General features: G+C 43.4%; 1 protein-coding gene across 4 annotated transcripts in view; it reads right to left on the bottom strand.

Moving 5' to 3' along the window:
- IQCH (IQ motif containing H) overlaps positions 1-24068 on the bottom strand; it is an 82507-nt gene that overhangs the window by 7014 nt on the left and 51425 nt on the right. For 3 of the 4 annotated variants that reach the window (XM_082198369.1, XM_082198367.1, XM_082198366.1), the window contains exons 15-17: positions 19305-19425; positions 17890-18176; positions 1086-1250 (exon numbers count right to left, since the gene is read on the bottom strand). In XM_082198369.1, coding sequence (XP_082054495.1) covers positions 1086-1250; positions 17890-18176; positions 19305-19425 — 573 coding nt within the window. The remainder of the gene's footprint in view (positions 1-1085; positions 1251-17889; positions 18177-19304; positions 19426-24068) is intronic. The other variant, XM_082198368.1, reaches the window with a different exon arrangement.

The raw sequence follows: 24068 nt of genomic DNA, 5'->3' as shown, positions 1-24068 counted from the left end.
CAACTCAAAGTAGTGGTGTGACAAGAACAATAGATCAGAAGCTCATTAACCTCTAAATTACAAAGCTCTGACACTTTTTGGATGACATAAAATCTCTATCTGTAGATGGATAAGAGGTTTCTGGTCCATTCTGACCAAGCATAAAAATGGGAGGGTTCCACCCCTAAGGCAAGTTTTAAAAAGACAAATCTGAGTTAAAAAAAATTCTGCAGATAGCAGGTTCCCACTTCTACTACTGGAGTTAAACACTGGTTCAAAAAATGCAAATATGTTCCCTTTGTGGCGAGAAGAAGATCTATGGCAGGAGTAGGTAAGAAGGTGGATTAAGAACACCTAGCTACTTTAAATGGCCTAAAGTCTCCAGGGCAAGGAGAATGACACCCCAGAATGCTGAAGGAACCTGTAGGTGTTATTCCAGAACTACTGCCTGCAATCTCTGAAAATTCTTCAAGAACAGGTGAGGTGCCAGAAGGCTGAAGATGGGCAAATATTGTTCATATCTTCCAAGAGGGAGGAAAGGCCCATCTGGGTAAGTAGAGTTCTAGCAGCCTGACACAGATACTGGGGGAAGTCTCAAAAGATTAATAAGTAGTCATCCTGTGAGCATAGAAAATAATGCACTGATTACCAATGACCAACATGGGTTTCTCAAGAATCAGTCGTGCCAGACCAACCTTATTTCATTTTTTCATAGTTTGGTAGAAACGGCATGGGCATAGTATATTTTGCTTTCAGTGGAGCATAGGACAAGACCTCCCATTTTTTACTTGTTAACCAGATGGTAAAATATGAGCTGGATTATATTGTTAGGTGAATCTACAACTGCTTGAGCAACTGTACCCAGTGAGTGCTCATTAATGGGTCTGTGTCTACCTGGAGAGAGGTCTTTAGTGGAGAGCCAAAGTGTTCTATCCTATGCCCAGTGTCCTTCAATATTTTATTGATCTGTCTTACTGAATGTCACAGGGTGGCTCAGGACACCAGTGCAATGGAGCAGAGGGGAAGCCAATCCTGTTCTGGCTCCCAAGCAATTCTTTGCCAACACAGTGGCTAGTAAGAGGTTACTTGGGTTATTCATCACTGACCTGGGGTGGTTCCTTAGGGGGGCGGCGGCTTTTTGGTTTACTTGGAATGACCTGGCATTCAAAGCGGCTTAACTTGCAATCCAGTGTTCCGTTTGTAACATACAGCAAGACCTGTGTCAAAGCCAGATGATCGCTATAGTGCAGATCCAGGTCTACTGCCCATACCTAATGACAGCAGAAAAAGAAAAACAAGGAAAACTTTTGTGGCAGCACTCCTGTAAAGGAATAGACATTTGCTTTCTGACAGTTAACTGCACAATCCACCTCCTCTTCTAGGCTGAGAAACAGACATCACTACTTCAAAGTTAAAATAATATTTATGGGAGAGCAGCAGCTGCAAGTAACTCAATAAGATGGACTAATTGTTCTGAATTTTTTTTTTAACTGTTTGTAAACATGTGTCATATTAGTTCCATCCCACTGGCCCATAACCCAACCACCCCCAATCTGGTGCCCTCCAGATGTTTTAGACTGCCCCTCTCATTGCCATACTGGCCGGGGCTGATGGAAGTTGAAGTCCAAAAGATCTGGAGGTCAGAAGGTCAGGGATGGTTGCCCTGACTAACAATCCAATCCCCTGATTTGCCATGCTGGAGTGGGTCTAGATTAAGTGGAGGTGTCCCTCTGTCCAGCACACATGTAGTTCTAGGCAGTTTCCCATCCAGGCACTGACCAGATCCAGACCTGCTTAGCTTCAGCAAGGTGGCCTCATGCGCCTATGGAACACAGCCCAAGAGAAATGTACTCAAAGATAGAGAAATAGAGTGTCGCTGCTGTTTATGCATGCAAAGCTAAGCACTTGCTTGTGAGCACATATGTGATCAATTCCACCAGCAAGAGTCTTTCAGCATTAACTGTGATGTGCTAATGCATCAGTCAGCAACAGCAAAGCATCTACAATCCTGCTAGGTAGACTATAAAACTATATATTTACAGTTGCATTTTAGGAGCTCTGAAGCTAACTTGCCCCAGAGACAGCTTTGGGATGCAAGCCATATCTCAGTTCTACAATCGGACAGAACTATGCAACTGAGAAAAAAATTAAAGAAAGTTATTATCTGATTTCAGTTATACATTAGGGAGCAAGAATTTAAGAAACTGGGCAAGACAGATAAGACTACGCAACTGAGACAAATTATTCTGGGGGAAACCAAAGTATTTTTTATTTATTTACTTATTTATATATAGCACCATCTATGTATACAGCACTTTGTAAAGAACAGGTTTGACAGAACCCTATCTCAGGGGGCTTACAATATAAAACAGACACAGAAGAAAAACAAATGGGAGGTAATGGAAGCAGGGAAGAATATGTGTTGATTTCAAGTGCCTGTTCTTTGACTTAGTTACATGATGATATTGTTACTAGGAGGGTGCTCCAAAGATTTCTAGGAAAGGTAAGCATTGAGGAGAGGGAGGGGAGGGCAATTCCAGGCATCAGTAGCAGCAAGGAGGAAGGGATGGAGTCATTTCAGAGAGCAGAATGGGGACATTTGGATAGCTTTGGGTGGCGCAGCTGGTTAAGTAAAGGTCACGGGAAGAAGGGATGTGAACAGAGATTTTGGTAGATGGGGTGCAGGAAGAAGCTGATGGAGGGTTTTGAAGGTAAGCCATGAAGCTTATGCAGGATCTGGGACTGGGCAGGAAGTAGTGAAGGAGTTTAAGGAGAAGAGCCATAGGATCATAGGAAGTTGCTTTAGGCTGAGTCAGACCACTGGTCCATCATGCTCATTATTGTCTGCGCTGACTGACAATGGCTCTCCAGGGCCTCAGGCAGGAAACAGTATCAGCCCTACTAGTAGGTACTAGGGATTGAACCTGGGACCTTCTGCATGCAAAGCAGAAGCTCTGACCACTGAGCTAAAGTCCTTTCCCATGTGACATATTCAGAGCAACAAACAAGGCAAATAAAGCTGGCAGCAGAGTGCTGGGTACAGGCGAGTGAGACACAGTAGGTGGGATAATAGGAGACCCTAGAGAGAACAAAGTTTGCAGCCATGAAGATGAGAGCTACAGAGGGCACGGAGCAGATATTTTGCTGAGGATACGGACGGCAAAGGGCTGTAATTTGTCACATTGTAAAGAGAGAAGTGGCATGATTTGGGAACAGATTGCATTTGTGGGTCCAAGGAAAGATAACAGAAAGCCAAGGCTTTATCCTGATCAACAGGGTGGTTGGTGATGCTAATGGATAAGGAGCGGGAACAAGGAGAAATGGGAGAAAATGGGATAAATTTTGTATGGACACATGGAGCTTGAGACAATGCTGACGCACCCAAGCAGACGTATCAGAAAGGTAACTGGAGATGGAGGATTGGATGGATGGCAAATGATATGGATGGAGTGGTAGCGCTAGGAGCTTATAGGTGGCATTGAAAACCATGAGAAGTGATGAGGCTACCCAGGGGGGTAATGTATACAGAAAGAAGAGTAGAGGGCCAAACGCAGAGCATGCCAGGCATCAATGTGGGAGGGGCCACAGAGCAGCCACATGGGCAAAGATGTCACATGAGACACCCAAGCTAGAAGAGACACCTAAGGTGCATCTTCCAACTGGGCCCATGATCCAAAGGTTCTCCAGAGAGTTCTAAAGTAGGCTAAACACTGGCTGTAGTTTGCCTATCATTACGTCATGGAATGTCATCATTATTCCAACTGTTCAGAGTGAAGATGTCAGCGACAGAATGTTAGCAAGCAGTCTAGCTTCTTTAAGGAAATATCTATCTGTGTTTTGGGCCAGGTGGGTTATATTGGGCAAGGAAACAGGGGGAACAGTAGTGTGGGGCAGTAAGGGCAAAGGAGTGACAGGTACTTTGACTTAACTGTCCAAATGGCTGGAAAGTTCTGCTTCTGACAAAGTAATCTTCTGGAATTTCTATTCTCCCCCCCCCTCCAAAAAACCCACCACAATTCTAATGACACTTATATGGGCAAAGCATGGGTACCTGAATGGGCGGGGGGATATGGCAGAGGAATAATACTAGGGGTGACCTGCAAAGGGAACTGAAGAAAGGGCAGTCCCCCACACCTGCCTTTTCCTAACTCCTATTAGTGCAGGTGGCCCTGGCAACATATGTGGCCCCAGAGTTCTCCCCCGTTCCCCGTGAGCCATCTACACACCAGTCTGATCTGTGAACATCAGTCCTTCGGAACAAATCTCACACACAATGACTTGAATAAGCCACTGAATGGTAAATGGCATCATTATAAGGCTATTAAGAGGTCAGGCAGTCAAGGCCTCTTGCTAAACTGGAGCTAATTTCTGAATCATATTCACAAAATAATGCCCTTTTTATAACAGCAAATAAATCACATCAGTAACAGTTGTTAATAACGAACTGCCAAGTATCTGTTGCGTGGTTAAATATCCTATTTGTCAACTTAAATATTTCCCACTGCATGGAGGAAAATGCAAATTGGATGCTGATGGCCAGTATTCTTTGGTACATTTCAGTAGGAAGATTTGCCAGTTATAATTCTTTACTTCCACCCTTGCCCACACCTTCAGATTTGCTCTGTGGGGAAATGAAGGCCCTTCTCTAGTCCTGGCTTAGCATGCTGCAGAAGCTTAGATGAGCTACCTGGGTCTGTTTATTTATTTGATTGGAACCCCCCTTTAAGTTAAGCCATAAATCAGACCCTCGTTTTTAAACAGTATGTTTGGGGATAAGCGCCCACCTTGTGAATCTGCTACCTTTCTTCAAAGCTTGCCACTGTTTTCTAGACCCTTTCCCTCTTGATATGCTCCTTAGTTTTCTAGTCCAGTTCTAGGACTACAAGTGATGAAGCCTGAAATATTACCTGTGGACTGTGGCTTCCCATAGCCCAGTTTGGATTCTAGAACTCACAAATGGAAACGGTGAAGAAAGGAAGCATTTTTGTTTCATTTTGTCCCTTGCACTTAGGAAGCCAGAAATGTGGGGTGTCCTACTCTCCCCCACGAGCAGAATGATTCATGAAGCATCTCTAATGACTTAGCTCACTAAGCACTTAGTGACATGGAGGAACTGCTCTTATCCAACACTCCTTGCGTTGTGCACAACCATGGCATTGCAAATGTGATGCCTAGTTCACAGCCCACTTTGTTCAAATGTGTGGACAATCTCAGAAGCCAGTGGGAAGCTGAGCAGGGCTCCCATCCACATTCCTTGCTTCTTTCCCCACAAACATTCCAGCTTTAAGGAATTCTTTGCCACTAGACTGATATGATGGCGGTACTAAAGCCCATTTGGGGGAGATTTCCAAGATGGTTTGTTCCCCCAAACTTGTTCCTCTTAATGATATATAGAGAAGAGCAGGGTTTAGGATCTTATTGCCTTCTTATTAGTTGCAACATGGAAATTGCACAACAATGGCACTCCCCAGGCCTTTGCTGTCTACAAAACTGATTCTGCAAGATTTGGCATTTTGCCCTTCTAGAGAAATTAACCCACTGAGCTAGATTATCTAGCGACCTCTTTCTCAGTGTGTGGCTTCTGTTTATTTCCTATGTTAACAAGAATACATCCTTCCCATGACCACCCTTGGCTCATTTATAATTTTGGAAAGATAATCTTATTTAATGCATAGTTTTGTCTGGACTGTTCATTTTGAATGCACTATCTGTATTGTGACCCTGCTTCTCTCTCTGGGTTGGGACTATTGTCCTCATTTGTTGTTTTCTGTTTGACTATGTTTTCACTTTGATAAACTCTTCAGCTAAAATAAAAGCACTAGCTCAATTCTGGGAAACGCAGGTTTATTAATTACATTTATATCCTGCCTTTCCTCCAAGGATTTCCTGCTTTTATCCTCACAACAACCTGCCAAGGTAGGCTAGGCTGAAAAGTGGGGGCAGGCCCAAGGTCACACAGGAAGCATCCTTGCTGCTTGGGGATCTGAACCTAGGTCTCCAGCACTAACCATTGCACCATGCTAGCCAAGAACAGAACACCCACGTTCAGAGGCAGCTTCTGATCATTGCAGGGAATTACAGCAATTATGTATACCTTTGCCTGAATCACACCTCACTTTCTGGTTAATCCAGCTGGCCTCTGATCCAATCCAGGAAAGGCAATTCTTACATCTCTAGCAGAGGCACAATAAACTATGCCAACTGAGCAGAAATAGGGCCAAATCCATTTAGTTTGCACATATTGCAGATTTTAAGGTTTTAATGAAGGTCAGCCCTGCTGCCGCCATGCGCTTTTACAGAGATCATGGATATAAATGAAACAGTCCCCTCACCTGCATAGTGAGAAGTAGCAAAGGTAGCAGAGCGCCAGACTCAGCTGCTAGTGGTTGACATCTCATCTCAAAGTAGAGGTCCAGCATAGCAGATGGGGCCCCATTATGCTAAGTCAGCAAGCCCATGACTTCTCTTTGCTGGTGGGTGGGTAGTCCCTCCCGACCAAACCTGTATCTATGAGCTTCAGGCTTTTACAATTATCCCAAACTGCTAACTGCCACAGTGCCTTGCAGCCCAGTGCTCACTTTGTTGTTCACAAAACCGAATTGTTTTCATTAGTTCAACATACAGGTAGTGGTGTGCTTATGTTATGAGATCTGCAAAGGTAGGCAAACAGATGTGGATGGAATCCTATTAGCCTCTTGGTTAATGGAGATATTTTCATTTCCTGGGGGCAGGGGTGGAAATCCAGCAAAGAGGGGAGCTAGATATTGATCTTGGAATGCCTTGAGCGGAGTCCTTCTGCTAAAATAATATTTCTCTCCCATCACTACAACCCCATCACTCTTCTCCTTAAATCTCCTTAAATCCATCACACCCGCTATGAACTCCAGGCTCTAATATGTTTATGTTGAAGACTCTTTGGGCCGCAATTATATCCTCGGCACCACCTTCTTCCCTTCCTCACACCATCCATTCTGCTTCTAGTCCTTCTTCTAGGAGCTGGCTCCTTCCTTAAAACTGCAAAGCCTTCCGAAGGCAACCACTTATTAGGCTGTTCTCTTATAGCCCATGACCACCAGCTTGCCTTTCCCTCCTCACTGTGTACCTTTGACAAACTCTCTGCTTTGGCAAGCAATGCATTTCTCCTCTTATCTAGTGAACACTCCCAAAGGAGCTGCTAAATCAATAAATGATAATGGTGTGAAGCAAACATTTGCTAGCCACCTCCAGATGTTTTCAACTCCCATAGAGGCCAGATCCTGTTGAGACTTTTTGCCACCAAAAGGGGCTGCCCTGCTTGTCCTGAGAGGTGGGCAGGACCTCTGCACTACTGCAAAGGACCTAGGCAGTGTGTGTCCTGCACCACTAGAGCCTGATTAATTTTGTTGCAGTTGCTTGGGATGCTTCTGCTAGTCAGCCATGGCTGTTTATAAGACAAGAACCATAGGAAGCTGCCTTATACAGAGTGAGACCAATGGTCCACCAAGCTCAGTATGGTTTGCAGTTCTCCAGGGTTTCAGGCAGGAGTATCTCCCAGGCTTGCAGGGAGATGTTGCTGGGGACTGAACTTGGGAGCATCTGCACGCAAGGCAGATGTTCTTCCCAGCCATGCTCCTCCAGCCCTCCTTCCTCCTACTTCTCCAGCCTTCCTTGTGGGATTTGGGTATGTAATCAATGAGGGTGCGATTGGCTACTTTGAAATTCCCACATGGGGTTATTTAATACGGGACATGGTGGTGGGCAGGATCTCAGGTTGTCAGCAAAACCAAAACCCAAGCCACCAGGTGTGGAGTGTGGAGACCGCAAAATGAAAGCACGGTGAGTGAATAAAGTCACAGTTATGGTGTCATTCTTTACAGCTGCCATAAAAATGTTTCAGCTTTAAAACGTGAGAAGGGCAAGGAAGCATAAATTCTTAAACAGTTACTAAATTATCGCTTTTCTTCCCTCGGTTTAATTGTTTCTTTCTGCCTCCAATATTGACTTCTACATTATTATACAGAGTACACCTGCCTTTTTTTTTTTTAAGAAGTGGCTGGATGACACTGTAAAAATGCCAATTAGTAAAATATTAATGCAAGTCGGGTTTCTCAGAAGAGAGCTCTCTTCTTTATTATGGTTAAAATTCACCACGGGACTGAATATTTTAGCCAGGATTGAAGACTGTTATCTTATTTGATTGCCATCTAGTGGTAATAGGTAGAATCCCTCCGATTTAAAAAGTATGTAGCAGCCAAAAACCGACAGTACGGAGGAGGTTGAAAAAATTGCTTTTAAACAACGCAGATGAAGACGCATGGTTCACTAAAGAGGCTGGGGCCAGCATCCAAAAGGTATGGATGTACAGTACGCAAGTGGAGATTTGCTTCTGAATTTCATTGCAGTATTTCTAGTGCTGAAGAGGCAAACTGGGATGCAGGTGGAAAAGCAGGTTGACTCTTCAGTGGCAGGAAGTGTGACTGCGAAATTAGAAAGCAAATATTTGGCCGTGCATACGGTTCTCTTCTTGACAGGCTTCTACTGCTCCATCGCAATTCCTCATTATTCTCTTGCAATTTCTAAGCTGTCTTCCCCTGTTTTGATAGTGCTCATGCAAGCTGCCTTGTGAGAATATATGTACCCTGAAAAGGCAGGGTAAAAAAGGAGATATATGAAATAAAAACAAATAATAGATTTGGGTGAAAAGGCCAACTCCTTTAAAAAACAACCCCCAAACCCTTACTTCTGGGAAAACATTAACAGGTGAGCTTATCTGGCCACGCACTGGAACCATTCACAAGGCCAGCCCAACATGCAGAAGAAGCCCATGGAGTCTACACAGGTTGACTTTCACACATGAAGAAGGGCCAGGCAAGTGTGATTTTAAAATTTATTTTTTACCGGGGTGGAGGACTGCAGCCAAGTGACCATTTGCCTCCTTTTCCACTGAGACACTTATTAATAGTGTCAGTCCCAGAACGTAGCCTTTGAGAAGAAGGCGCTTTGGATCGTGTTATGTCGAAAATTGACTGTGCAGCCTCCCTCTTTGCTGTCTACACTCAGCCATTTCCCTGTCTCTGAAGTGCTCCATCCTTCACCCGGTGACTCCTTTCGTTTCCTTGTGAGGGACTTAGTTAAAGGCAGCTTGAAAGTTCAAATAAATTACATCAGCTACTTCTCCCTTTTCCAATTTTCTAGGGCAATGTTCAAAGAATTCTGAGATCGAGGGGGGGGGATGGCGGAGGAAAAATGACTTGGTTTCATTTCACAGCAGCCATATGGGCTCACTCTTTTCCTCTCATGTTCAACGAGGTGTTTATAGAGTTCTATCTCCAGGCTCTGCAATTCATAACTTTCCAACATGGGAGATCAATGCAGCTATTCTACAGGACAGTGAAGCTAGACGTCTTGGCAGTTGTTTCTGAAAGGTTGCAATTCAGATTTCCTCATTTGAAGACTAAACACTGTCCAGGTGGCATCTGGAACGTGTTAATGCTACTCCAAAACAAGCAAGGAGCAGAACTGAGGGTGACTACAGTGGCTCCAACAACCCCACAATGCATTCCAGAAATTCTGGCTGCCTTGCTGAAATCCAGAATGCTTTTTGCTAGGTTGGTTGCACATGTTCTGCCTAGAATTCCAGTGTCTCTCCAGACTGGTGTTTTATTACAGGTGTATTCTTTACCATATTCTTGACACCACAGTATTGCATCAGTGGTGAACTTATTCTGCTTTATTAGTTGCTCTGTAATGCTTCCCAAACGCTACCACATTATTTCTGTTTGGAGGGGCTATATATAGCACAACAGCAGTAGGACAACAAACAACAATAAAACACAACCAGAACTTTGGTGGTGTTTCAGCAGGAAGTTACAGGACATTAACTGTTTGGAAAAGAAGCAGTACGATGACCCCATAACTTTTGCAAGCACAAATACCATTGAAATCAGGATTGCTTATAACTGTCCTAATAGCATCATAAGCACAAATAATCATGAATGCACAATGGAAAGGACATCTGGAGGGACCTTCAGAGGGTTGGGTTTTTTTGTTTTGTTTTTTGCACCACGCTAAAATTCTGCATTCAGAAAATATAAATTCTGCACCAGGAACACCTGATTTTTCTGCTTGAGCAAACTCACATATTTTGTTTTGTTTTGCATAATTTGATTCAAATTTACTCATCATGGGGAGGTGCAGTGCCAAACACAGAAGCCTGACCTACAAATGTTGGAAATCTGACTCAGCTGCTCCTTAAAGGTAAAGGTAAAGGTACCCCTGCCCGAACGGGCCAGTCTTGACAGACTCTGGGGTTTGTGCGCCCATCTCACATCTATAGGCCGGAGGCCAGCGCTGTCCGGAGACACTTCCGGGTCACGTGGCCAGCGTGACAAAGCTGCATCTGGCGAGCCAGCACAGCACACGGAACGCCGTTTACCTTCCCGCTGGTAAGCGGTCCCTATTTATCTACTTGCACCCGGGGGTGCTTTCGAACTGCTAGGTTGGCAGGCGCTGGGACCGAGCAGCGGGAGCGCACCCCGCTGCGGGGATTCGAACCGCCGACCTTTCGATCGGCAAGCCCTAGGCGCTGAGGCTTTAACCCACAGCGCCACCCGCGTCCCTGCGTCCCAGCTGCTCCTTAGACATGGGCTATTTTAGCAAGCATCGTTCACACACTTCCAAACGTGTCCTGGAAACGTGTTACATTAAAAACAAGAATAACCCAAAACCAAAAGCTGATACTCTTGGGAAGCTAAATCCTGTGCTCACTTGTCACATCCTTCTCTTTCTCTGTGCTCCTGGGGATCCTGGCACTTAACTCAGTTTGTTAATTCAATACCTGAATTTTAACGATATTTTCTTGAAAACCTTTTCATTCCAGAGCACATTGCTGAACCACTGCTGTGCCCCAGTGCAAACTCTGCTGAAGGGAAGGCATCTGCACAGGAGCGGTTCCTGCAGGATTGTGCCTGCTGCCCTTAATTGGCTTGAAAACTCATCATCCAATAGAGTTCTCTGTGGGTTAGATTGGAAACTACAGGGAAAGCTCCAGCAGGAATTGCTCTGTGTTGCTAAACCACAAAGTGTCTGGGCCTTTCTATTACATCCCCCCTCCAATTACATAATTAAAGTCACCTATGATATTTTGAGGCATTCCTTTGACATAGGCTACATCCCACTGGAGATATGTATATAATGAAGGTTTATATGTTTTACAAAATGTTCTGTTTTCAACAATAACTTCCATTACGCCATTTGTCTCTCAGTAGACCCTGCTTCTGCCTTTATAGCACTTGTGAAAAACAAAGTGCTTATAAAACCAGGACTCGAGAATATAGATCTTGACAAGCAAGCAAAAACAGCAGTTAAAGGGCACTTGCCTCCCTCGTAACAAGGCCTCCGTTCTGTTTTCTGGGCTGCTTTCACTTAAGATTTTGATTTGCTTGCTTTTGCTTTAGGGTCGGTTTTGTTCAGTGCCTCAAAACTTTTGAGTCCCTTCAATCATTACGATGATGTGCTATGGGTGGCGGGGGGGGGGGAGAGCTGCAGATTCACCAGCTCCTCTGAGTTGATTACATTATCCCAGTCAATAGGTTGTTTGGGTAATTTCTAGGACCGTTTGCTAAACCAGTTAAAAGGCATTTCCCCTCCTAGCTTTTAATCAATGGAATAACAGATTCAAATAGGTATTATTAACTTAGTGCAGATTAAACTTCGTGGATAGCCATTTTTTCTCAGCTAAATAATCATAGATAATTTGTTTGGGAAATCAGCTTAAAGCACAGGGCATAAATAAAAGAGCTGTAAGCACACAAAGCTGGATGGAGAGAGCCTCACATGCGCACCAGGGAGCTCACAGAGCTCCAATACACAAGGGCCCTCCCATTCACTACAATGGAGGGGTCAGCACCCTGTGTGCGACAGGGACAGCTGCATAGGGCGTGGCTCCCCCTACTGGAATGAAAGGCAAAAGTCCCGGAAGGGAGGGGAACTGCTGTGTGCCAACCAAGAGCTCCCAGGCTCTTCTTTATTTTTGCCCATATTGACCTGGCAGACCAATAAAGTGTTTTCTTTCAATAAGACGTTTTCCTATGCATTTTCTCAAAGCCCCCTTTGGCTTTCTGCAAACTAGCTTTTCCTTGCCATGACCACCAAACAAACAAGGGATGAATTGCATTTCCATTTATTGAAAGAAAATCATAGCACTTCAATGAACATTTATAAGCAGTTTGCTCTAAAATATCATGATGTTCAATAAAATTTCCTAAAAATGAGATGAAAGCAAAGCAAAGCTGTGCCTTACAAGCAAAACCAAGAACTGTACCAAACAAAAACAAAAAAATAACAATTAAGAATCAAGAGTCCAGGAAAGCTTGGAGAAGTGCATTTTTAAAAAGAGGTGCTTCAAGGTCACTGCTGTCCCTTCCTCGCAAATTCCCCGAGGGAGGGCACTGCAGAGGGTGGGTGCTGTCAATAGGATGGCACACTTCCATATTATCACAAAGTGATAATCCACTGGCCATGCTATAAGCCAACAGGGTCTCCTGGGAAGATCTAAAAGGTGGGTTTGGTCTGTATCAGGGTTGTGGGGTGGGGGAGAGGCTGCTAGTTATCCCGGTCCCCAGTTGTTTCTGGGGAACCTTTTTGCAGCCTGAGGGCCACATTCTCTTCTAGGGAACCTCCTGAGGGCTGCATACCAGGGCAGGGTCAGAGGCAAAAGTGGGAAGAGCAATGAATATGCATTTTACCTTTGTGTACTAGGCTGGTTCCAAGGACACTTCCACATACCCCTCCCTATCCTTCAGTGAGGCATGTGGCCTGGGCAGAATCTCAAAGGCGAGATGGTGAGACCTGGAAGGCAGGATTTGGCCCTCAGGTCCGCGGTTCCGCATCCCTAGTTTAGGCCTTTAAATGTCAACAACAAAACCTTGAACTTGGCTCAGCAGCTGACAGCGAGTGCAGATCTTTCAACATCAGTGCAATATCTGTACAGGTGGGTGTCCCACTAATCAACCTAGTAACAGCATTTTGTACTAGCTGCAGTTTCTGAAACAGGCATAAGGGTAGCTCCGTGTACAGCACATTACAACAGTTTAATCGAAAGGCTATCAATGTGACCACAGCAATCAAGCAGCAACATGTTTTCTGCACTGTATTTCAAGTGAAGTGCCACTATTGTTTTGTAACCTGCCCATAATCTCCTTCCCTTTTGAAATCTGGATACCCACTCAGTCCAGCAGGAAGAAACTGGCAGCAAAGCGGGTTCTCTTACTTTCATACGTTCCCGCCAGGGCATCCACTGCAAAGTAGGTGTGCTATTCCTGCCTAGAGACTAAATTCCAGAATCTTTTCTCATCAGTATTTGAGGAATTTCTCAAGGACACGCATTTGAGACAAGACACATTTTATATCTGAATATGAATTTTGCAACAGTTGAATTCTCCTCAAAACCTAAGAAAATTAACCAGTCAGCTCTCTACCTGATGTATGAACAACACAAGCCTTGGGCTCTAACAAATCAATAGAACGGATTTTAACTGCTAGAGAGGAGAACACACAACACATTGATCTAGGCCATAATAACTCTTCCAGCTAGTGAATTAATCCTCAGGAAATGCCCAGTGCCTATGGTGTGGTTCCTTGTGTAAAATGGATATTAAATGTATGCTTGGAATATGGTCCATCATTGAACGATGCTGGAGGTGAACAGGCTCTGTTGCTCTTCAGAGACTACTGGGGCATACGTAGCTTCTTAGAAGACCCAGACACACATGGCTTGGTTCCTGCAAACATATGGATGTCGCCCTCTAAGTCCTACTCAGAGTAGGCCCACTAAAATTACCAAGGTACTCTGAGTAGAACTATCATTGAATACAACCCACAGGCCTCAATTTACATAGAAGCAGCAGCAAGATTGACCATGAGATTGGCACGTGTTTAGAACCTAAAGGCTAGAAGATGAAGCCACCAAGAGACCTGATTACCTTTTCACATGCCCCCCATAGTATGTTTCAGCACCAATTGCATAATATATCAGAATCACTCATGTCAGGTGGTGTCATGGGCTGTTCTCATCATCCTGACTCAGCCAACCCATGACAGGTGATGGCTGGGTCTGATCAGTCAGGCTCAAATGCCTTTCCTCCTACATTGCCTATGTTTTGTTTCACCAAAAGCCTCGCAGGCTAAGCTCTGTACTGCAGAAGTGCCATCTAGGCCACAAGAACCAATTCCTGTCCATTAGGCCCTACAAAGCCCCAGCCTTCTAATCAATTCATCATACTGGAGAAGAAGAGTCTGCCTCTGTATGTTTTTGGACAAGACTTGCTTTGGATCATCTTGCTTTCACTTGGAACCTTTGGGAATGTACTTGCCTTCTGACCTTTGCCCAATGTTTCTAGAACTTGACCTGGGAATGTGCTACTACCTGGACAACCAGCAAAATACGGCCCAGAAGCCTGACCCCCCCATCAAACCCAGACACACAACTACTTTACTGTGCACACATTCAGTCTAAGCCAAGAATCAATTCATGTGGAATACAGTCCCAATTTCTAGACTCCCTTGAGTGGATTCATCCTAGCCAAGTGGATAGAAATTAAGCATCCTATCCTAAGTGGTTTGGGGGCAGGCAAGCAATAGCACAGTGCTCAAAGTAATGTGGAAACCAGGCAAAAAAAGTAAGGATCTGTGTGTGTCTTATTTCAGCAACTTTGCAACTGGTGTACTAAAAACCCTTCAATTCCACTTGATCCAAATTTCCATGATGTCACTAGGGTCTTTTTCATTGGCCCCTGGTCTCTTTCTAACCACTCCATTTGCAAATCAGGGCCATTTCAAGACATTGTGAGTCCCTAAGCAGCTGCTTTGCACCTGATATGCAAAGCCCAGGGTCTCTTGCACCTGAACTGATGGTGCAGCTTTCGAGTCTCATATGGCTGGTTCTTGACCAGCTCCTGAGGATGGCAGGGTAGGGCAGTTGCTGCAGCCCACCAAGAAGGTCAAAGGAAGCAGTTCCTAGGCAGCATTGCTCCAGGGAATAATGAAGCTGCCTGTATGCCACTGAGCATTGGGTGGTGAAGGTTGTAAAGATGATTTTCTATGTGGCTTGGCTTGCTTGCATGAGCCACCTGGACTCTGGGGTGACCTCTCAGTCTGCTCACCTCCTACACTCTTCGCTGGCTAAGGAAACACATAAATGCCTGGGGGGGTCCACCTGAATCCAGCCAATGGCTGCTTCACTGGTGGTACCTAATAATATTGCCTCCCCAAGCAACTGCTTGCACAATCAAGCCAGACAGATGCAGGTATTTGTCACCTATGCCCAAATGTCAGGTACCCATTTTTTTTTTCTTATTTCAAAGTTGTGAGCACCCAGTAAAAATCTGGCCACTTTCTGTTGCCTAAACAGCTGCGTTTATGCAAAAGATTCATATCACTATGACAGGGTTTTTTGTGTGATTTTAAGATATTTAACTACTCTTTGACTGTACTGGCAACAGATGTTTAATGATATATTTAATTTTTAGATTTAGCAAAACAAGCATAGATCATTGGTTATTTTCTGTAAAGTACAACTCCGGAAGGATGCCTAAGTGTACAGTAAGTTCCAGAGAATTTATTTGAGCCTTTGAGCTACTGATCTAAAATGGGAACTGGGAAATTAGTGTGAGAGTGTTCGAACAAGTCTAATAGGATTTCTAGTTTGCCAAAAAAATAATGCTTCCAGAAGCACAATCTTTGGTGTAATCTCTCTCTCTCACAACAAGACAGATGGCATCATTAATTGCCTCTATATCTAATTAAGTTGGGGGGGGGACTCAGCTTAACTAATGCTAAAGTTGTGGCACAAGCTGGGAAATGCAGGAAATTGCAAGGTAGAACAACTGAGTGGAAACGAAAAGGAAACAGGAGCTGATGGGAATAATAACAGAGCAGGAAGGTGTTTTTTTCTGGTGATGACAAAGGGGTGAGATTCTTCCTGTGGAACTGCCATCACTAAGGAAGGTGGGTGATGCGCCTGCATCAATCCCTTACATTTCTGAGTAGAGCAAGTTTACCCAAATATTGCAGTTTCTTGCCTATTAGAAATGTTTATCATTGATGACAACTACACATCTTCTGCATTAAAAAAAAGTTAGTGGACATGTTTTTGTTTTTATTTTAGCCCCTATGCATATCTATGCTTATTTATAGACTTATTTATTTACTTTGGGCTTTGGGGTTAATTTAGGATGCTGGGTACTGAGTTGTAGTATTAATTACAAGCAGGCTATTCTGTCATGCTGGGTTTGTGTATTTTTTTAAAGCAATTGGATATGCTTGGTTGTAAGTTGGTTTGGGCAAGATAAAGTGACTAACAAATTTAATAGATAATAAATAAATAAATAAATACAAATATATCAAGGGTTTTAAATATTTAATTATTAAATGTTCATTTGATTGTAAACTGGTTTGATAGGTGGTATAGAAGCCACTAATCAATCAATCAATCAATCAATCAATATTTCTGTCGCAAAGATTAGCAACAGAGAGGTCAATTTGTTCTTGTGCTGGTGCCACTGTCAACCAAGGGCACTCAGGGTTTACCTCCCCTAAAGGATTTGGTATAACAAGCCCCTACACAGTATCAACATCTCCCAGTTCCTGGTGTGAACTTCTGGGTCACACAGCCAGAGTAGGGGTGGGAGTAGAGAGAGGAATTATATGCAGTTCATACTTACAAAGCAAATCTACCTAATTCACGTTTCCTGAAACAACATGAGAGCTGAAATGCAACTGTCCTTCGAATGCAGTTCTCAAGTAATGCATACAAAAATACATATACTAGGTTAAGTGTGTATATAGTACATCATATTGGGGAAAAGTACTTGCAAAATGTGTATATTAGGCAAAATCGCATACTGTACAATGATTTGTACATTTAGGAGAAATTCAGACTGATATGCTGATGAACTTTCATGAGGACTTTTAAAAAAAAGGATTTGCAAACTGATGTGGTAATGTGAAGAACTGAACTTAAGAGTGAAAAAGTGAGAAACTGAGAGAAACCAAAACTGACAGATGGGACCATCCTTAAGCCAGGCAGGACTAAAAACTTGATTTTTAAACAATGGTTGCTGTTTTCAAGGTAATGGGTTGTGAATCTCATCCCTGGAAAGAAGAGGGAGTACAAGCAAAATGTCATGTTGTCACTTTCCTCTTAGATTTGTACATTGGTTCCCAATACAGTTCCAAGCACAATTCAAAGTGTTGGTGCTGACCTTTAAAGCCCTAAATGGCCTCAACCCCAGTGTACCTGAAGGAGCATCTCCACCCCCATCGTTTAGCCCGGACACTGAGGTCCAGCTCCAAGGGCCTTCCGGCAGTTCCCTCCCTGCGAGAAGTGACATTACGCCCCCCTGTGGAATGCCCTCCCATCAGATGTCAAGGAAATAAACAACTATCTGACTTTTAGAAGACATCTGAAGGCAGCCCTGTTTAGGGAAGTTTTTTAATGTTATATGTTTTATTGTACTTTTAATGTTTTGTTGGGAGCTGCCCAGAGTGGCTGGGGAAACCCAGCCAGACGGGCGGGGTATAAATAATAATAATAATAATAATAATAATAATAATAATTCCAATGTGTCAACCTTTCTGGCCTGATCTTTCCCTCCTCCGTTCCAATGGAACCTCTGGAAAACCACCATTCTGCCAAACCTCTGGAAAACCACCATTCTGCCAAACCCAATCTGTCTTTGTAATACAGCATGTTTTCTTCGGATGGAAATTACTAGCCTGTGAGAGGAGGAGAGCGGAGTGCTTTCCTCTCTCTCTCTCTCTCTCTCTCTCTCTCTCTCTCCCACACCCCCCACTCCACCTTTTATCATGATCACATTTCACAGTATCTGCAAGTGTGTCACAGGAATTTAAGATTTCACTTTGCTGACTCACCTGCTGCCCCATGGTTTGAGGGTGGATGAATGTCACAAAGTCAATGGAGAAGTATCCAACCACTCCTCTGGATCTGCAGGCCTCACCAATCTGAAGACACAGCCCGTTAAGGACCCGCGGCTCAACGGAACACTGGGGAAGGGTGGTTCCTGTGGAGCGCAGGGGACCATCTGCATGGAACTGGTCTCCAGAGGAAACCATTGAGATCTCTCCAGTTGGCTCTATTAGCATGTCCACTTTGAGGCTAGTGATGCTGTCTGAGGGCGGGAAGGCTTCTATGATGCCACCTAGAGAGAGAAAAGTTGCCAGGATTCCATCAAGCAGTGCCCCCCCCATACAAATTAAATGCTTGTTCTGGGATGCAGTATTGCCAGTATTTTCTCTTGAATGATTGTTGCCTTCCAAAAATAAACAACTTATCAGGGAAGGTCCTGCCTGGTTCAACGGAAATATTAACTTGACTTCAGCTAGGAACTGTGACTTTCAGTTTCCTCTGTGCTTATAAGGAGAGCCATTTTCTAGCCTTGGATGCCACCTGAAAGGGCATGTTTGTTGTTAGAGAGTCATTATTGGGACTGGAGGGATATAATTTCGTGTACATAGAAGTAGAGATGAGATCAGGATTCCCAGGAGAAAGATGGAATGGGCATAGCCGCAATGCTGAGCTCCCTAGAGAGGAATGGCAGAACAATGCAACCAGATCAATATATATGCTGTGCTTCCATAATTATGTGAGCCAGCACAAAACTTGAGACACTTTGCTTCAAGTTCATGAAGAAGTTGTTTGAGATCTCGGAAGCCAAAAGGAAGAGCTAAGCAGGAGCCCCATTGGTCAGGGAATGAGATTTCCATGATCTCCATAGCTTCTTGACCCAACTTGATTCTGACTAACCAAATCTGAATTGCTAATGAAGTAAGACTAAGGAGATTATGAATTGGCTGACATAAGGTCTTCAGAAGGTTGCAGAATTCTACAGTGCAGAATTTAGAGGTTCTTTTATTGCAATAATAGCTCACTAGCCTCAGAAAAGCCACAGAACACACTAACGCCACAGCTAGCACTGTGTGACTTGAAGCCACAAAATGTTGCCAGTAGTCCTTTGAGATTTCTTTCTTCTCAAAGCTTCTTCTCAAGCATCTTTTGCCACCCAGGCAATTCCTAGCCATATGTCTGTTTCCATGTGTTTTCTAAAGTGTTTGTGTGGGGGGAGAGTTCAGCAGTTTCCAGCAAGGAAGCCAAGCCCATCACAACTAGGCGGAATCAAAGATGGCTGCCTACATCTTATTTTTCAACAGTTAAAACTGCAATGGGGAAATGAAAAGGGGCAGAGAAATATCTAAATGAATGAGAATGAAGTACCGGTGATATAATTATCCCTCATAGCACTTAGCAGGAACTTAGCAGTCTTATTTACCTTGACTCACAAATGTTTGGAGGAATTTTCCCCATGTAGGAAATCGTTTCTCATTGACAGCCTGAGCGTGCTGTGCTAAAAGGCCCGGCAGCTCCTGGGAGATCTTCGCCAAAGCTGGTTCCTGCAGAAACAAATTAAATAGAACCACAAGCAATTTTACTGCAGAAATGAAAACTGCTTGTGGGGTGATTAAAAACCAGGCCTCCAACAGGCTGTGTGGTTACTGTTTAACCACAGCCAGAAAGCCTTTTTTTAAATGTTTCCTTTATCTTTTTCCTTATTCTTCTTTCATCCATCTGAGAACATTTCCTCATCAAAGATACTTTCTTTTTAACCACTGGTTCTATTCTTCATTTCTTTTTAGCAGAAAACTGAACAAAATAAACAAAATGGGGAAGATGGCAGGCTACAAATATCTGTTGGTCTACCAGGGTGATGATAACTCTAATAATCCTTAAAATAATAAAATAATAATAATAATAATAATAATAATAATAATAATAATAATAATAATAATATCCATTCATTAGCTCCTTATTCAGATGCATGTTCCCATTCTCTCCTGAGGGCTCATGAGGGCTCTCTATTTGGCAACAATCTACTCTGGCTTGTCTGCTGGACCCCACCAATTTGGCTAAACCTTCTGGGCATACCACTGTTGTCATTTCAGAGCACCTTGACCTTGGGTAAGGTACCAAAACTACTACATTAAGCCACTGTGCATGAAGGAGATTCAAGGGATCAGCAATGTGCAAGATGAGCAGCATCTAGGGATGGAAGAAGGCAGAGATTTCTGTTCCAATCTGTATTCACCACCATCAATGCCATTTCCATTCCGCTGCAGGTCAGTTCCTACCAAATACAACACTGCCTCTGTCTGCTATGTAGTGTAGGTTACATAACTTATGTAACTATGTAACTTATATTTATTTCAATGTAAAGGAAACATCGAAACAGTGTAAAAAATGAGCAACTGATTACGTATTGTTTGCGGACTTAACACAACAATGGCAACAAATACTGGTGGTATTTGCTTGACTGGTTTCCATTCCTGATCACAGGTGAACAAACAAACAACCAACACAATTTTGACTTCCTTTCCTGTTTTTGTCAGTATTCTCTGACATCTGTAGCAGCAACTCAGTGGAAACATCTTCCTCCATATAACATCCATAGAACCAAACACCCACAATGTTGCATACAAGCAAGCAAGCAAGCAAGCAAGCAAAGAGAACCCAATATTAATTTCACAGCCTTCCCAACCAGATGTTTCCAGATGTTTTGTACTGGCTGTGGCTGATGGGAGTTGTAGTCCAAAACACCTGGAAGGCGTCAGATTGGGGAAGGCTGTCAAAAAGTCAGAGCGCTGAGCAAGCATATCCAGCTTAGGGACTCTGTATGTTAAAACTCCAGGTTGCTTTTCTCTAGCTGCATCATGATCACTTCTTTGCTTCCCTTGGGCCTCTTTCCTTCTGCTTCATGACCCCTTGAAATTGGAAATGTCCCATGCTCCAAAAGAGGACCAATTGCCCACTTCGCACACCAATCCCGGGACTCTGTTCTTGCTCCCCTGGACTGCAGGATGGACTAGTGAAGCATCACACTCATTTCTTTTCCTTGCTAGACAGGGTTTCTCTTTGTTTTTAAATGCTGTGTTTTAAATGCGCTGTATGTGGAGGCAACGGCTTCTCTTAATAACACACCACAAAGTAAAACTGCTCTGTTGTGTTTGCCAAAAGGCAGTTTGTGAATTCTGAACACAAATGAACATCTTTGAGTCTCAGCCTGGGAACAAATTACCTTTCCCTGAAGCATATGGTTTAACTCACTTGCTTAAGATATCTAATGCCTGCAAAACAGAGAGAGCTTCAGGAGCTAGCCTTTAAAAAAAAAAGCATCTGCAACAACTACAGGAGAAGCACTTCAAGACATTAGAGACATGTCAGCCTATCCTTCATCCCAGACAAACTGGTAGAAAGAATGATTTATGCTAACACTGTTAAACACACAAACATATATCGAAGAACAAGCCTTGTTGATAAAAAATCAGCATGGCTTTTGAAAGGGAAGGTTTGGCCCAATCAACTTTTTAGATTTCTTTGGGAGTGTCATCAATCTTTGCTCTGGAAGATACTGTATATTTGGATTTTTAAAAAACAACATTTGAGAAAGGTATTATTCTTACATTATATTCTTCATGCGTACAGAAAGCCTGATGGTGCTTATAAGGGCACCAGTGCTAACAGCTACTACTGGCAACTAATACTGGAGAGTCCCCTAAAAGCCACTGGCTTGCTCCAAACTTCTAGCAAAGAGAGAAGGTGCCGGGTATCTGTATACACTGAGGGAGGATTTGCTAATAAGTTATAGATTCCAATGCCATAGCAGTAGCACTGAACCAGCTGAAAAGCACCATATAGACAAGAGAGGGAAGAATGAATGGCTTGTGCTTTTCTTTCATGTATAACTAATTTAAGAACTAGTGAGAACTAATGATTTCCCATATTGGGGGAGGGGATTGCTTGGTCCACATAAATTTTCTCTTCATTGATTAATGCTAGCAAGATGCTCTATCTACAAATCAATAGGCACCATTAAGTTGCTTCTGTCTTATTTTCAGCGCACTAGATAAAGCCATTCCCTCTAGTCACTCTGGGCTGAATCCCAATGCATATATTTGCTTCTAATCAGGGGGTTGGGGAAAGAGAGAAAATCAGATCCTTGCATTGCATAGTGGCTGTTGAAGTTGCTTTTGCTTCACAGTTACAGTACCCAGTGCCAATACTGATGTCACATCCTATGAGACTAACAGGTTTATTGAAGAGCACTGGACCAGGGAGATCTGGGAGGAGATATGATAGCCTTCTTCATATATATATAGGCTGTCATATTGAAGAGGGAATAAGCTTGTTTTCTTCTGCCCCAGAGGCTAAGATCCAAACCAAGGCCTTCAAGTTACAAGATATGAGATTCTGACGAAACATCAGAAAAAACTTTCTGAAAGTAAGAGCTGTTTGACAGTGGAACAGACTTCCACAAGAGATGGTGGACTTTTCTTCCTTGCAGGTTTCTAAGCAGAGGTTAGATGGCTGTCTGCTATGAAATTCCTGCATTGTAGGGGTTGGACTAGATAGCCCTTCCAACTCTACAATTCATTGATTCTATGTTTCTAAGCTAATCACCATCTCCCACCTAACCTCAGGTCACACACATGTGGTGAACAAAAAATGAAAGGAAAGCCTAATTGTTCTTCAGGAATGGATGAATATATCAATTTTGATTTCTCATTTTTCCAGTGTGAAGTTCTGTTCACCCCATCTCCACATAAGTTTGTGATTTTTTTTAAAGTCCTCATGAAAATTTGTCAACATTGAAGTGAGCATTTCTCCTACTTTACATATATTTGCTTGCTTTATTTGCAAGCACTTTTCCCAAATGTAATGCATTTTTAATATATTATTTTCACTAATATATGCATTTTTATGCACGTACATTTGTCCCTAACGTATCATTTGGAAGGAGAACTACACTGCAAAATTCGGAAAAGTGCACATTTCAAAGTGTACGTTGTGTATTCTTTCAGGAAGCGTGAATTAGGTAGGCTTGCATTAAAATGTGAACCAGACTGAATTTATCTCCCATCACTACTATTCACAGGAAAAGTGAGAGAACAAAGTGTAAAGCGATCCTGGCGGTTGTACTTTTTCCCCCAGATGGGTTTATTCATCTCCCAACTTCTGAGCTCTTACCACTGTTTAAAGTTCTCCCCAGAACCCCAAGGACTGAAAAAGTACTTAGCTGAAAAATCCACTTCCCAGTCAAAAGTTGTCTCTCATGGTTTCAGCCACTGGGTTTAAGAAAAAGCTTATTGTGAGGCAGACTGAAATGGAAACGCTGTTGGGTTCCTTCCGCTACACACACACATGCACACACCATCCAGCAGTTTGCAAGTACTTTAGAATTTGTTTCGTTGCTTGGGGGGGATGGGGTGTTACTCTCTGGTGCTGCAATCTACGCAAAAGAACAAAAATGCTGGAAAATGTTTTTGGAAGCGATCAATCGCCTGCCACACTTACTTAGAATTCAAATGCCGCTTTTAGGGCTGAATGCTTGAGTGTGCAACTGCAAATTTTAAAATTAAAAAAGTCCCGATTTTGCCTTTCATGAGAGACATTCTTTTGGAAGGTAACATCATGTAAAACAGCTGCCATTACCAAGTCACGCAAATGGTTTTTGTATGTAAAATGGCTTTGTAAAATATTTGCTCCATCTGCTGAAAGTAGCAAAAGACAATTTTCCCCGATACCTAATGGCCCATTTCAGCTGGATGGCAAGCGATTCGCCGGGGTAGCGCCTTGCATTATGTCGAATGGCGAGAACACTCCACAGAACTCTCCACTTATGCGGTATTATCTCCTCTCTGCTTCTTGAGAGGCCTGTCCCTCATTACCGCGGCCCGTCGCTCTGGATCAACGCACAGGCCGAGGGGCTGCTTTGGGCTGAAGAGGGCCTTTGTCAAAGGGAGGCACATATGCTGCGCTTCAACAGCGGACCGCCAAGCAGCCACTCGCCTCGACTATTAGAACAAGGAGGTTAGCCCTCTTTCAACTTTCCACCACTTAAACTGCTGCTCCCGTTTTCTCCACACCACATGGGTCACGCTATTCTCTTCTGGCTCGCTGTGCTCGCCAAGGATTTCAGTACGTACAATTAATCATTCCCTTTTCATTCTGAATTTGGCCACACACACAAAGCCTAGAGAAC

Source organism: Podarcis vaucheri (assembly GCF_965113315.1).
Source record: "Podarcis vaucheri genome assembly, chromosome: 14".
Classification (NCBI taxonomy): domain Eukaryota; kingdom Metazoa; phylum Chordata; class Lepidosauria; order Squamata; family Lacertidae; genus Podarcis; species Podarcis vaucheri.
The sequence above is the reverse complement of the archived record's forward strand: the minus strand, read 5'-3'. Positions and strand labels throughout refer to the sequence as shown.